Genomic DNA, 15,505 nt, shown 5'->3' on the forward strand with positions numbered 1-15,505 from the left:
GGGTAGGTTCTTTACCTAGAGAGTGGTGGAGGCATGGAATGCGCTGCCTGTGGGAGTGGCAGAGTCAGAATCATTGGTGACCTTTAAGCGGCAATTGATAGGTACATGGATAGGTGCTGAAGCTAGGACAAATGTTCGGCTCAACATCGTGGGCCGAAGGGCCTGGTCATTACTGTATTGTTCTATGTTTTAAATCCTTGCTTCCTGCACCAGTTCCCCAGCCACAAGTTCAAGTCCATTATCTCCCTGGTTCTGGCCTCACCAGCCCGAGGAACTGGAAGCAAACCAGAGATAACCAGCCTGGACGTCCTGCTTTTCAGCCTTCTTCCTAGATCTCCAAAGTCCCACTGTATTATGTTCCGTCTCCTCTTCCCGACATCATTTGTGCCGACATGTACCACCACCTCTGGCTCTTCACCTTCGTCCTTGAGGATTTCCTGCATTCTGTCTGTGATGTCTTTAACCCTGGCACCAGGAAGGCAACACACCATCCTTAAGTCCCGTCTGCTGCCACAAAAACCTGGGAAGTTTTTCCATCTCACATGTTCCTGACTTGTGTCCTGTGGAGGATGGATAGACATTGGGGAGACAGGAGGTCAGTGGTGCAGAATGCCTAGTCTCTGATCTCCTTTCATAGCCAAATTATTTATGGGACTTCTTTAGTTTCTGATCAATGGTAACTCCTAGGATGTTGATAGGTGGCGAACATCACAGAATATCACACTATGTCAGAGATACAAATGTTGCTTGGTTTAGTTAACTTTTTTTTAAACAACACCATTCATCTAATTATTACGGCTATTATTCAAGAATATTGGTGCTTACATTGGCGACCTTTTGGATTCTGTTTGTCTACATCAATAAAGACTCAATGTCATTTTATCTTGATTTGTTTTTAAACAAATCATTGTTTTGTTCTGTTCCGAATGATAGGTATGGATTTATGCAATCATAAATGTCAGTGATCGATCGGCTAATTGTTTGAGATTTTATATTAATTCTTGCATTAGAGCTAACAAGGTTATAAGTCTAACAGTTTTAAATGTAATTTTTAATTAGTCATAGAGATGTACAGCACGGAAACAGATGCTACGGTCCAACTCGTCTATGCTGATCAGATATCCCAACCTAATCTAGTCCCACTTGCCAGCACCTGGCTCATATCCCTCCAAACCCTTCCCATTCATATACCCATCCAAATGCCTTTAAATGTTGCAATTGTACTAGCCTCCACCACTTCCATACACGTACCACCCTCTGCGTGAAAAGGTTGGCCCTTCGGTCTCTTTTATATCTTTTCCCCCCTCACCCTAAACCTATGCCCTCTAGTTCTGAACTCCCCCCACCCTCAGGGAAAAGACTTTGTCTATTTATCCTATCTATGCCCTTCATGATTTTATAAACCTCTATGAAGTCACCCCTCAGCCTCTGACACTCCAGGGAAAATAGCCCCAGCCTATTCAACCTCACCCTATAGCTCAAATCCTCCAACCCTGGCAACATCCTTGTAAATCTTTTCTGACCCTTTCAAGTTTCACAACATCCTTCTGATAGGTAGGAGATCAGAATTGAACTCCATATTCCAAAAGTGGCCTAACCAATGTCCTGTATCGCCGCAACATGACTTCACAACTCCTGTACTCCATACTCTGATCAATAAAGGAAAGCATGTCAAATGCCGCCTTCACTATCCTATCTACCAGTGACTCTACTTTCAAAGAGCTATGAACCTGCACTCCAAGGTCTCTTTGTTCAGCAACATTCTCTAGGACCTTACCATTAAGTGTGTAAGACCTGCTAAGATTTGCTTTCTCAAAATGCAGCACCTTGCATTTATCTAAACTAAACTCCATCTGCCACTTCTCAGCCCATTGGCCCATCTGATCCAGATCCTGTTGTAATCTGAGGTAACCCTCTTTGCTGTCGACTACACCCCAATTTTGGTGTCATCTGCCAACTTACTCAATATACCTCTTATGCTCGCATCCAAATCATTTATTTAAATGATGAAAAGTAGTGGACCCAAGGCCGATCCTCGTGGCACATCACCAGTCACAGGCCTCAGTCTGAAAAACAACGGTCCACCACCACCCTCTGTCTTCCACCTTTGAGCCATTTCTGCATCCAGATGGCTAGTTCTCCCTGTATTCTGTGAGATCTAACTTTGCTAACCAGTCTCCCAGGGGAGCCTTGTTGAACACCTTACTGAAGTCCATATAGATCATATCTACTGCTCTGCCCTCATCAATCCTCTTTGTTACTTCAAAAGAACTCAATCAAATTTGTGAGACATGATTTCCCAAGCACTAAGTTTTGTTGATTATCCCTAATCAGTCCTTGCCTTTCCAAATACGTGTACATCCTGTCCCTCAGGGTTCCCTCCAACAACCTGCCCACCACCGACGTTAGGCTCACCAGTCGAGAGTTCCCTGGCTTGTCCTTGCGACCTTTCTTAAATAGTGGCACCATGTTAGCCAACCTCCACTCTTCTGGCACCTCACCTGTGACTATTGATACAAATACCTCAGCAAGGGACCCAACAATCACTTCCCGAGCTTCCCATAGACTTCTAGGGTACAGCTGATCAGGTCCTGGGGATTTATCCACTTCAATGAGTCTCGAGACATCCAGCACTTCCTTCTCTCTAATATGGACATTTTTCAAGATGTCACCATCTATTTCCCTACATTCTATATCTTCCATGTCCTTTTCCACAGTAAACACTGATGCAAAATACTCATTTAGGATCCCCTCCCACCCCTCCCCTCCCATCCCACCCCCAACCCATCTCCTGCAGCTCCAAACAAAAGTTGGCTTGCTGATCTTTGAGGGGCCCTATTCTCTCCCTAGTTACCCTTTTATAATGTATTTGCAAAAACCCTTTGGATTCTCCTTTAATTTTAATTTGCCAAAGCTATTTCATGTCCCCTTTTTCCCTTCTGATTTCTCTGTTAAGTATACTCCTACTACCTTTATACTCTTCTAAGGATTTATTTGATCTATCTAGTCTGTACCTTACATATGCTTGCTTCCTTTTTCTTAACCAAACCCTCAAATTCTTTCATGATCCAGCATTCCCTACACCTACCCAGCCTTTCCTTTCACCCCAACAGGAATATACTGTCTCTGGACTCTCGTTATCTCATTTCTGAAGGCTTCCCATTTTCCAGCCACCCCTATACCTTCAAACATCAGCCCTGAGTCAGCTTTTGAAAGTTCTTGCATAATACTGTCAAAATTAGCCTTCCTCCAATTTAGAACTTCAACTTCTGGACATGGTCTATCCTTTTCCATCACTATTTTAAATCTAATATTATAATGATTGCTGGCCCCAAAATGCTCCCCTGCCCTGCCTTATTTCCCAAGAGTAGGTCAATTTTTGCACCTTCTCTAGTAGGTGCATCCACATACTGAATCAGAAATGTTCTTGTGCACGCTTAACAAATTCCTCTCCATCTAAACCCTATGGCAGTCCCAGTCTATGTCCCAGTTTGGAAAGTTAAAATTCCATAACCACTCTGTAAGAATAATAGATAACTGCGATCTCCTTAAGTCTGTTTCTCAATTTCCTGCTGACTATTGGGGGGTCTATAATACGATCCCAATAAGGTGATCACCCCTTTCTCATTTCTCAGTTCTACCCAAATAACTTCCCTGGATGTATTTCCAGGAATATCCTCCCTCAGTACAGCTGTAAAATTATCCCTTATCAAAAACACCACTCCCCCTCCTCTCTTGCCTCCCTTTCTGTCTCTCCAGTAGCATTTATATCCTGGAACATTAAGCTGCCAGACTTGGTCATCCTTGAGCCACATTTCTGTAATTACTATGATATCCCAGTTCTATGTTCTTAACCATGCCCTGAGTTCATCTGCCTTCTCTGTTAGGCCTCGTGCTTTGAAATAAATGCAGTTTAATTTATCAGTCCTGCTTTGTCCCTGCCTGCCCTGACTGTTTGACTCTCTTCTTTTCTCAAGTGTACCAGTCTCAGATTGGTCTCTTCCTTCACTATTTCTGATTCCCACCACCACCTTCTTCCCCTGCCCCCAAAAAAAACCTATTAGAGCCAATCTCCCTGCCAGTATATTAGTCCCTTCCAATTCAGGTGCAATCTGTCAATGTACTGCTCCTTTATTTCAAAATAGAATTGCTCTAAATGGCAAGAGTGCATTTATTGATGAAGCTCCTTAATGTCACACTCGGTCACCTGCAGATTTGATGTCAAGTTCAGTCCCTCTCACCTCACCTCTTGGAGTTTAGCTTTTTAATCATGTTTAAACCAAAGTTGTATTGCAGTTAAGAGCTGAGTGACTCTGGTTAAACCGGAACACAGCAACGGTGAGCAGGTTAATACTTAGCAAGTGCTCTGTTTTTAGCACTGTTGATGACCCCTTCTGTTACTCATTACTGAGACTACACTGATGAGGCAATAATTTGACCTGGACGGTTTTCTTTGTCAGGTAGATAACAATGTTGTAGCAATAATGCAACAGCTTGCAACATGGTCTGAAGCAGTGCCTGCAGTAATATTGGCACATGTTGTCAGGGCTGATACCCTTTGCAGTATCTAGTGACACAAGCCATTTCTTGGTATCTTGTGGATTGAATCAAGTTAGCTGAAACCCAGCATCACAGATGCCAGTTATCTATGGAGAAACCAGTTTGGGAGCATCAACTTGGCACCTCTGGCTGAAGATTGTTTCAAATTATTCAACCTTACTTTTACATTGATGTGCTGGGCTACCTCACCATTGATAATGGGGTTATTTGAAGAGCCACCTAACTACTGCTTCTGGCATGTCCTCCTACAGTTTTTATTTAACTAATGTTTAGCCTCTGGCTTGATGGTAATGTTAGAGTAGGAATTGACTAGTCTGTGAAACAGCTCTCTCAATTTTGGGACTAGTTTACAGAAATTAGTAAGCAGCACTTTAAAGGGTCGATTGGGCTCAGTTTGCTCACTTCCACAACCTAGGTTAAGATCAGGTGTTTGGTCCAGTCTTTTTTTCAGGCTTTCTCGTGATTAATGAAATGGAGTGGCTTGCTAGGCCTTTTCAGAGGGCATTTAAGATTCAACCACATTGCTGTGAGTCTGTAGTTACGTATAAGCTAGATCAAGTAAGAACAAGTTTTCCTTCCCTAAAAGGAATGAGAAACCAGAAGAGTTTTTACAGCAATGATTTCGCAGTCAATGTTAGACTTTTCCAGATTTTGGTTGATGTTAAATTCTACCATTTGGAATTTGAACACAGGTCCTGAGAGCATTGCCTGTGTCTTTGGATTACAAGTCCACCAAATGTAGCACTTTGATTCCTGTGTACCCTGATTTCTTTTAATCAAAGCTTCTTAATTCAAATCATCTTCTACATTGATTTAACTTCGACCACATCACTCAAGTCAGAGACCTATCACAATTTATAAGATTAACCACCGTGTCAAAGTACTGCTTTGAAGATTTGTATAAGTTTTTGAAACTTCAAGAGCTTTTCATTCACTCCAAAATATTCCCTATTTATGGAAGAATATGTTCTGGTTAGAGGCCTTGTGAAGCATCTGTTTCAAGTGTTTGTGTGATCAAGAGACTTTTGATCCTCAAATATTTGGATTAAAAAGATAACTTTACCTTCATTAGGATGGCCCTGGCTTTTATACCACAAGATGTCTTGCACCTACATTGGCAGAAGCACTCAGAGTCTTGCAGGTAAGTTTCTTTAAATCATTTTAGATTGAATTAAAAATGTTATCTGCCATAAAGTTTTTTTTTATTTATTGAAAAATTGTTTAACATGTAATTTTAGCTTTTCATGAACATAATCTTTTTCAAGACATTCCAAACAAAAATGCAGCACTGTATTAAAAGTGTGCAGTGTTTCTGCTATAATCTTTGTAAATTTTACACTGCAAAAGAAACTTACTCTGTTCAATCATAGTTTATTCATTAATTATTATAAACTCTGCTCAAAGCCATAGAGTTATACAGCTTAGAAACTGGCCTTTCGGCCCACCATGTCTGTGCTGACAGACAAAAGACAAACTACACTAATCTCATTTACCTGCACTTGGTCCATAGTCTGTGGTCTAGTTCCTGACATTTTAAGTGTTCATCCAGATGCTTCTCAAATGTTGCAAGAGTACCTACTTTCAACACCCTCTCAGGCAGCATGTTCCATATTTCTATCACACTTTGGATTTTTTTTTCCTCAACTCTCCTCCAAACTAAACGCTGCTTACCTTAAACCTCTGCACCAGTCTTAGACTCATTTGCCATGGGGAAAAGATTCTCATGATCTAAACTGTCAATGCCTTTCATGATTTTATACACCTCAGTCAGATTTCCTCCTTCAGCCTCCTTTGCTCCGGGGACTCAGTCTAATCAGTCTCTCCTTATAACTGACACTTTTCATCCTAGGCAACTGACACTTTTCCATCCTAGGGAATATCCTCTGCAATACAATCGTGTCCTTCTGATAGGGCGCAGCCAGAACTGCACACAGTATTCCATCTGTGGTCTAACCACTATTGCTCCTATATTCTATGTAATCTGTCTGCTACCTTCATCACCCTGTGTACCTGTGCTGATACCTTCAGAGGTCTGTGGATTTGTGAACCACAAATAATAACCTAATAATAACATCTGTTGTGGCAAGCAGGTAAGTGCTGAATTTTGCTTGTATTATTTAGACACAGTTTTTGTTTAAACAGTTAGCTTTAGAGGGATGGCAGTGAAGGCAGTGCAATGTTCCTCCTGCAACATGTATGAGGTGAGGGATGCCATCGACGTCCCTGCCGATTACACTTGCAGGAAGTGCACCCATCTCCAGCTCCTCCAAGACCGTGTTAGGGAACTGGAGCTGGAGTTGGATGAACTTCGGATCATTCGGGAGGCAGAGGGGGTCATAGATCAGAGTTATAGGGAAGTAGTAACTCCAAAGATGGCAGATAGATGGGTTACAGTGAGGGGGACTGGGAGGAAGCAGCCAGTGCAGGGACCTCCTGCGGCCATTCCCCTCAAGAACAAGTATACCGTTTTGGATACTTGTGGGGGGGATGACTTACCAGGGGTAAGTAACGGGGCTCAGGTCTCTGGCACGGAGCCTGTCCCCGTTACTCAGAAGGGAAGGGTGAAGAAGAGCAGAGCAGTAGTAATTGGGGACTCGATAGTTCGTGGCACAGATAGGCGGTTTTGTGGGAACGAGAGAGACTCACGTTTGGTATGTTGCCTCCCAGGTGCAAGGGTACGTGATGTCTCTGATCGTGTTTTCCGGGTCCTGGAGGGGGAGGGGGAGCAACCCGAAGTCGTGGTCCACATTGGCACCAACGACATAGGTAGGAGGAGTGCTGAGGATGTTAGACAGGCTTTCAGGGAGCTAGGTTGGAAGCTTGGAGTTAGAACAAACAGAGTTGTTGTCTCTGGTTTGTTACCCGTGCCACGTGATAGAGATTCGAGGAATAGGGAGAGAGAACAATTAAATGCGTGGCTTCAGGGATGGTGCAGGAGGGAGGGGTTCCAGTTTTTGGATAACTGGGGTTCTTTCTGGGGACGGTGGGACCTCTATAAACAGGATGGTCTACACCTGAACCTGAGGGGAACCAGTATCCTTGGGGGGAGGTTTGCTAGTGCTCTTGGGGGGGGTTTAAACTAACTCGGCAGGGGCATGGGAACCCAGATTGTAGCTTCAGGGTGCAGGGCCTGGAGTGTAGGGAGGTGAGGAACATGGCATCAATTTCCAAGGAGGGTGCCTGTAAACAGGGAAGTTGTTTGAAGTGTGTATACTTCAATGCAAGAAGTATACGAAATAAGGTAGGTGAACTTGCAGCGTGGGTTGGTACCTGGGACTTCGATGTTGTGGCTATTACGGAGACATGGCTAGAACAGGGACAGGATTGGCTGTTGCAGGTTCCGGGATTTAAATGTTTTAGTAGGTTTAGAGGTGGGGGTAAAAGAGGGGGAGGTGTGGCATTGCTTGTCAAAGATAGCATTACAGCGGTGGAAAGGACGATGGATGAGGACTTGCCATCTGAGGTAGTTTGGGTTGAGGTTAGGAATAGGAAAGGTGAGGTCACCCTGTTAGGAGTCTTTTACAGGCCTCCTAATAGTCCTAGAATCATTGAAGAAAGGATTGGGAAGGTGATTCAGGAGATGAGTGACAGTAATAGGGTGGTTGTTATGGGGGACTTTAACTTTCCTGATATTGATTGGGAAAGCTATAGCTCAAGTTCGTTAGATGGGTCAGTGTTTGTTCAATGTGTGCAGGAGAGTTTCCTGACACAATATGTAGACAGGCCAACAAGAGGTGAGGCCATACTGGATTTGGTTCTGGGTAACGAACCAGGCCAGGTGTTAGAATTAGAGGTAGGTGAGCACTTTGGGGATAGTGACCATAATTCGGTGATTTTTACACTCGTGATGGAGAGGGATAAGTGTGTACTACAGGGCAAGAATTATAGCTGGGGTAAGGGAAATTATGATGCGGTGAGGCATGACTTAGGATGTGTGGCTTGGAAAAGTAGACTCCAAGGCAAGAGTGTAAATGATATGTGGAACTTGTTCAAGGGGCAACTATTGAGTGTCCTTGATAATTATGTACCTGTCAGGCAGGTAGGAAAGGGTCGTGCGAGGGAGCCGTGGTTTAATAAGGAATTGGAATCCCTTGTTAAATGGAAGAGGGCGGCCTATCTCAAGATGAGACGTGAAGGTTCAATTGGGGCGATTGAGAGTTATAGGGTAGCCAGGAAGGACCTGAAGAGAGAGCTAAAAGCCGCAAGGAGGGGACACGAAAGGTCCTTAGTAGATAGGATTAGGGAAAACCCTAAGGCTTTCTATAGGTATGTTAGGAATAAAAGAATGACTAGGGTAGGAATAGGTCCAGTCAAGGATAGTAGGGGGAAGTTGCGTGTGGAGGCGGAAGAGATTGGGGAGACACTGAATGAATACTTTTCTTCAGTATTCACTCAGGAACAGGGCATTGTTGTCGATGAGAATACTGAGGCACAAATAAGTAGAATGGATGGCTTTGAGGTATGTAGAGAAGAGGTGTTGGAAATCCTGGAAAAGGTGAAAATAGATAAGTCCCCTGGGCCTGATGGCATTTATCCTAGGATTCTCTGGGAAGCAAGGGAGGAGATTGCAGAGCCATTGGCCTTGATTTTTATGTCCTCTTTGTCTACAGGAGTAGTCCCAGAAGACTGGAGGATAGCAAATGTGGTTCCCTTGTTCAAAAAGGGGAGTAGGGATAGCCCTAGTAACTATAGGCCGGTGAGTCTCACTTCTGTTGTGGGCAAAGTCTTAGAGAGAATTGTAAGGGATAGGATTTATGCACATCTAGATAGGAATAATGTGATCAAGGATAGTCAGCATGGTTTTGTGAAGGGCAAGTCGTGCCTCACAAACCTTATTGAATTCTTTGAAAAGGTGACGAAGGAGGTTGATGAGGGGAAAGCGGTAGATGTGGTATATATGGATTTTAGTAAGGCGTTCGATAAGGTTCCCCATGGTAGGCTACTGCAGAAAATACGGAGATATGGCATTGAGGGTGAGTTGGAGGTTTGGATTAGGAATTGGCTGGATGGAAGAAGACAGAGGGTAGTAGTTGATGGCAAAGTTTCTTCATGGAGTGCCGTCACTAGCGGTGTTCCGCAAGGATCTGTTTTGGGACCATTGCTGTTTGTCATTTTTATAAATGACCTGGAAGAGGGGTTAGAAGGTTGGGTGAGCAAGTTTGCGGATGACACGAAAGTCGGAGGAGTTGTTGACAGTGAGGAAGCATGTGGCAGGTTACAGCAGGATATAGAGAAGCTGCAGAGCTGGGCAGAAAGGTGGCAGATGGAATTCAATGTAGCTAAGTGCGAGGTGATTCACTTTGGGAAGAATAACAAAAAGATGGGGTACTGGGCTAATGGTCGGATACTTGGTAGTGTGGATGAGCAGAGGGATCTTGGTGTCCATGTACACAGATCTCTGAAAGTTGCCACCCAGGTAAATAGTGCGGTGAGGAAGGCATATGGCGTTCTGGCTTTTATTGGTAGAGGAATTGAGTTCCGGAGTCCTGAGGTCATGATGCAGTTGTATAAGACTCTGGTACGGCCGCATCTGGAATATTGTGTGCAGTTTTGGTCGCCATACTATAGGAAGGATGTGGAGGCATTGGAACGGGTGCAGAGGAGGTTTACCAGGATGTTGCCTGGTATGGAAGGAAAATCGTATGAGGAAAGACTGAGGCACTTGGGGCTGTTTTCACTAGAGAAAAGAAGGTTTAGGGGTGACTTGATTGAGGTGTACAAGATGATTAGGGGGTTAGATAGGGTCGACAGTATGAACCTTTTCCTGCGTATTGAGTCGGGTATTACAAGGGAGCATAGCTTTAAATTAAGGGGGGGTAGATATAGGACTGATGTTAGGGGTAGGTTCTTCACTCAGCGAGTCGTTAGTTCATGGAATGCCCTGCCAGTAACAGTGGTGGACTCTCCCTCTTTATGGGCATTTAAGAGGGCATTGGATAGGTATATGGAGGATAGTTGGTTAGTGTAGTTTAGGTGGGCTTGGATCGGCGCAACATCGAGGGCCCAAGGGCCTGTACTGCGCTGTATTCTTCTATGTTAAGGCCCCTTTGTTCCTTAGTCCTCGAGAAATAGAGACCTACCATTGCCTTATTAGATTTCCAAAAATGTATCACTTCTCATTTGTCAGCATTAAATTCCATCTGCTATTGCTCTGCCCAGTTTATCAGCTGATGAATATCAGACTGTGACCTGAAACCACCCTCATTATCAACACCACCACCAATTTCTGTGTCATCTGCAAGCTTCTAATTGTACCTTCTACATTGGCATCCAAGCTATTAATACATATAATAAGAGTCCCAGCAACAATCACTGTGGTACATTGCTTATCACAAGCTTCCAATCACACAAACATTCCTCCACCATCATCCTTGTCTCCTATTTGCGAGCCGATTTTGGTTCCAGTTTACAAACTTGAGTTGGATTCCATCGGCTCTTACCTTTTGGATCAGCCTTCCACATGGGACATTGTCAAAGACTGGAGTCCATTTTTTTTTAATGTTAGCAAACCAGATTAGTTTTTGCAGACAGTAGTTTAAAAACTAGTCTAATGATGTCTATTTATTTTATATTTTGAGATTGAGTTTTCAAATCCTACCATTTGTCACCTGAGCATTAGCTTTGGCCTCTGGGTTACGAGTGATCACAATGCCATGTCCTTCCCTAAATATTAAGCATAATAGAAATTTATATGAAGCTTAAATGTCATGCTGCAAAAGCAGTCTCATATTTAAAATATACATACAAAGTAACATTCCTTAAAGTATTTATTTTGTAGTTTCCAGGTTTTATGTAAATTAATAATTTTAACACCAGTCTAGAATACCATGGTTCTGGATGTAGGTTTGCTCGCTGAGTAGAATACTGTAGTTCTGCTAGTGAAAATTTAAAGTCCAGAAGACACAGGAACAAAGTAGACCATTCAGCTCATTGAGTCTGCAGCACCATTCAGTGACGACATGGATAATTGTGATGATGCTGTCACTTTCAAAAGGTTATTTTGTCCTTGGGCTTTGTTCAAGAGAGGTCATAAAGGCAGAGGTGTCAAAATGTCTACTTTAACAATGACACGGGAGTGACCAGGTGTCCCTGTCCCATTTATTTTCTAGTTTGGCATAGTTGGAGCAGTGAGAAACTGCTGCAGTACAGAAAGGGTCCATGCTTCAGATGTTTCCTGGCTGACATATCTGTCAGAAATCTGTCCTGCCTGTAAGAACTTGTGTTGAATTTAACTTTTGCCAAGGGGTGTGTTTATGGGACATTCTGAGAATCGGAACAGCTCCTTAGTTAAATTGCTATGTCGGGCCAATTAAGTTTTCCAATAGTTAAGTGATTCTAAATTCCGTTTTCTTTTGTTCGTGTTTCAACTGTAGTGTAAAAACAGTTTTAAAAATAACGGGTAGGCCATTTAGAAAAGAGTTGAGGAGCAACTTCTTCACCCAAAGAGTGATGTATATATGGAATGCTCTGTCCCACAAGGCAGTGGAGGCCAAGTCTCTGGATACTTTCAAAAAATAGATGAATAGAGCTCTTAGAGCTAGTGGAATCAAGGGTTATGGGGATAAGGCAGGAACAGGGTACTGATTGTGGATTACCATGATCATAATGAATGGTGGTAATGGCTCGAAGGGCCAAATGGCCTACTTCTGCACTTATTATCTATTGTTTAAATAAACTCTGTTTTGCTTAAAGCCAAGTGGTTTGACCAGCTGCATCAACCTGGAATATCCACTTCACATCCGCCTTTAAAATAATAAAAAGTTAGGCTCTGGGCTGCCTCCTTAAAATATTCTGAGAGGATCTGGCCTGGTCCACAACATAATCTAATCACATACTTTCTTTTGATACCTCTTACAATCTTTTCCCATCTTTTGCAATTACAAGTCACAGTTTAAGTGAATAACTTCATTTGTCATAGTGTAGCTACAAATGCTGTAAACATTGCTTTAATAATAACGTTATGAAATTTTGTGGACAATTTAAAATCTGGGCTCTGTGTGAGCTTTCATTTTGACAATTTTTCTGGAGGGTTCTGTTTAGGCTTTTCCATGTTCATTTTACCATTGCCAATTTATTTTGAATTTAAGAGGGTTATTTATCTCTTACTGCATTAAAATTCTCCTAGCTGTACTTCACATTAGTTATTCAGTACACTTCTTCATATTTAATATGACATTTTCTGTTAATGTTTTGAGGTACTTGGATGATGTTTGTGAGCAAAATGCACTTTAGTTTATTGGAATTTGCACCTAAGATACTAATTACTTGCATTTCAAGGAGCATGCTGATCCAAAGAAACTAGATGCTGTTACAACTGGTTATGGATTTCCTGTCGGCACTGCCACACTGATTGATGAAGTTGGTATTGATGTCGCAGCACATGTTGCAGAAGATTTGGGAAAAGCTTTTGGCTCTCGAATGGCAGGTGGAAGTGCTGAACTTTTAAAGGAGATGGTGGCAAAGGGGTTTTTAGGTAAGCAAATTTAACTGTGGTGTGAAAAAAAAACTATAGACACCATTATGGAGAAAATTCTTTATTAACAATACTACTGAATAGGACGTTGTCCCCAAATATTTGGAGTCACCTACAAGTTGTTTCCTCAAACCATGTGCTATTTGTTATCACCTAGCTCTGGTGCAGTACACAGTCAGATTCTAGAGTTGCAGCTCAGCTGTGTTTCACAGTAAGAATAAATTCAGCTCTTTATTTGCTTTACAATCCGTTATCTAGCTGTCTTCAAGTTTTCCTTGCTCTTGCTTTCGTAGCTGATTCAATACTGCTGCTCCTGTTTTATGCATTAAATTCCTTTGTCAATTTGTGTTGTTGCATCCAAATCTTACACAGCATCTCATATGAGTTGATTGATCAGAAGAATTTCACTTGCCTATTTTTCATCTAGCCTGTTCTAGCTGATTCCATGTAATTGTCCATAATTTGTCTTAAGTGTTCAGTTTATTCCTAATTCTTTTCTTGACTATCCGGAAAAACCTATTGCAAAACTAATTCTGAAAGATTTGGTGTTACTCAATTTTACACCGTTTTGTGGGCTGAGTCTCTGCAGTTGAATACCTTCCATTGTTATGTACGTGATATAACAATCTCTGCTTCAGTGGTTACTTGTGATGGAAGCATTTCGTGCCAGAGCCTTCTATTCTTCTACCCCCCCCCCCCCCCACATAGTTACTTTCAGTGAAGTTACATGATCTCCATTATTCCCATGGTAGTAACAGTCTTTCACATTTTTTATCAAAGTCTTCAGATTTCACTTGATCCTTCATTGTTGATTTCTGAATATTGTTTCCACTCACCCCATTCTGCAGTCTGCATGAAATTCTGGACACCGTATAATAGCCATTCCCAAACGTTCTCCTGCGTCCCTGATGCGCATTGCAAAATAAGTAGAAATCAACTGGACAAGGAGTAGATTGTCAACCCTTTCATAATCATCTCTCAAACATGGTTCAGGGAAATTATTCACAATGGTAGGGGTTTCAAATACCAGTGAACCCAACTTAAATTTCATTAGTTTTGTATTCCTATTTTAATTTGTATCTCTGCTGAAACAGTTAGATGTTACTCTAACAATTGAGAGTTGTTGGTCTCTGATTCCAATTTACCAGAATTTTTTTTAAAAAGTCGATTTCAGTTTTAATGCCTTCAATTTCAGGTCGTAAGACAGGGAAAGGTTGCTTCGTTTATCAGGCAGGTGTGAAAGGCAAAACTTTGAATCCAGGTGCGAAGGAAATTTTTGAACGTTTTAAGCTGCCTGCTAACCTTGAAGTGTAAGTAAAATGCAAAATACTTTACAAATATAGTTTAATCTGTATTCACTGTAATCTGTATTCCATAGTTCATGATAACCCTGGCCAACAAATAGCTGCTAATAAATAGTTCAGTAACTTCTTTTGAAGTCAGCATTTCTAAAGCATCTTTGTCCTCAGAATGTTCCAATGGGCTTTTACAGCCAATGAATTATGTTTGAAATGCTGTCGCCATTGTTTAGAACCAGATCCATGTAGGGGGCCTGTCTGCCTGATGTTAGGAGATCAAGGATACAGAAATAAGTGGCTTGCATTTATGTAATGACTTTCATAACTAAAGGATTTTCACAAATATTTAGCAACCAGTGACATATTTTTGTGAGCATCAGTTAGCTCAGGTAACTGGATGGGTGGTTTGTGATACAGATTAGTACCAACAGCGTGGGTTCAGTTCCCACAGTGAGGTTACCATCTCATCATCTCCCTTCTCCTGAGGCATGATGACCTTCAGGTTAAACCACCACCTGAGAGAGCAGCCCTATGATCTGGTAAGACTTTTACCTTATTTTTGAATACTATATATATTGTAACTATACCCTCTAAACTGTATTGTTGAGCATCTGGTAGAAATCCACACAGTACCACACATGGCACAAAGAAGGATAAAAACAAAAAATGAAGGATCACTTAAGAACTACTTCCCACCTGGGCTGCAGGTGGGACAAAAAGATCTTGCCTGATCAGTTGGTAAATAGTGCAGGCAGATCTGCACTGATCGGCACACGATTTGGTGGTAAAGAGAATACGGAGGATGACTGCTTGAGAGCCACCCTTGTTTCACCCTATGACTCCCAATCAACAATGCTCACCTGTTCCTGAATGGCTTTCCATCCTGCAGATTTGGGGATGCTGTACCAGCATCAGCCACAGCCACCTCCACATTGCTGTCGAGTGATGGAGCTGCTACTCTGGCAGGAAATTCTTGGTGGGCAAAGTACCTCATTTCAGGTCCTGATTCTAGTCTGAAGCCTGCTGGCAATCAATTAGGTGCCTGAGATCACTGGAGATCTGGTGACAAGGTGTGGGTTTTTCCCTGGCAAAAGTGAGGACAGCAGATGCTGGAAAAGCACAGCAGGTTAGGCAGCATCCGAGGACCAGGAGAATCGACATTTCAGGCAAAGCC

General features: G+C 42.4%; 1 protein-coding gene across 1 annotated transcript in view; it reads left to right on the forward strand.

The window, feature by feature from the left end:
- LOC122540281 (trifunctional enzyme subunit alpha, mitochondrial) overlaps positions 1-15,505 on the forward strand; it is a 132,650-nt gene that overhangs the window by 114,286 nt on the left and 2,859 nt on the right. Inside the window, exons 16-18 of the mRNA XM_043675762.2 lie at positions 5,633-5,701; positions 12,838-13,033; positions 14,229-14,343. Of these exons, the coding sequence (XP_043531697.2) occupies positions 5,633-5,701; positions 12,838-13,033; positions 14,229-14,343 (380 nt within the window). The remainder of the gene's footprint in view (positions 1-5,632; positions 5,702-12,837; positions 13,034-14,228; positions 14,344-15,505) is intronic.

Source organism: Chiloscyllium plagiosum, unplaced genomic scaffold (assembly GCF_037043375.1).
Source record: "Chiloscyllium plagiosum isolate Xiang-an unplaced genomic scaffold, Cpla_swu_hap1 HiC_scaffold_3, whole genome shotgun sequence".
NCBI classification, from domain to species: Eukaryota; Metazoa; Chordata; class Chondrichthyes; order Orectolobiformes; family Hemiscylliidae; genus Chiloscyllium; species Chiloscyllium plagiosum.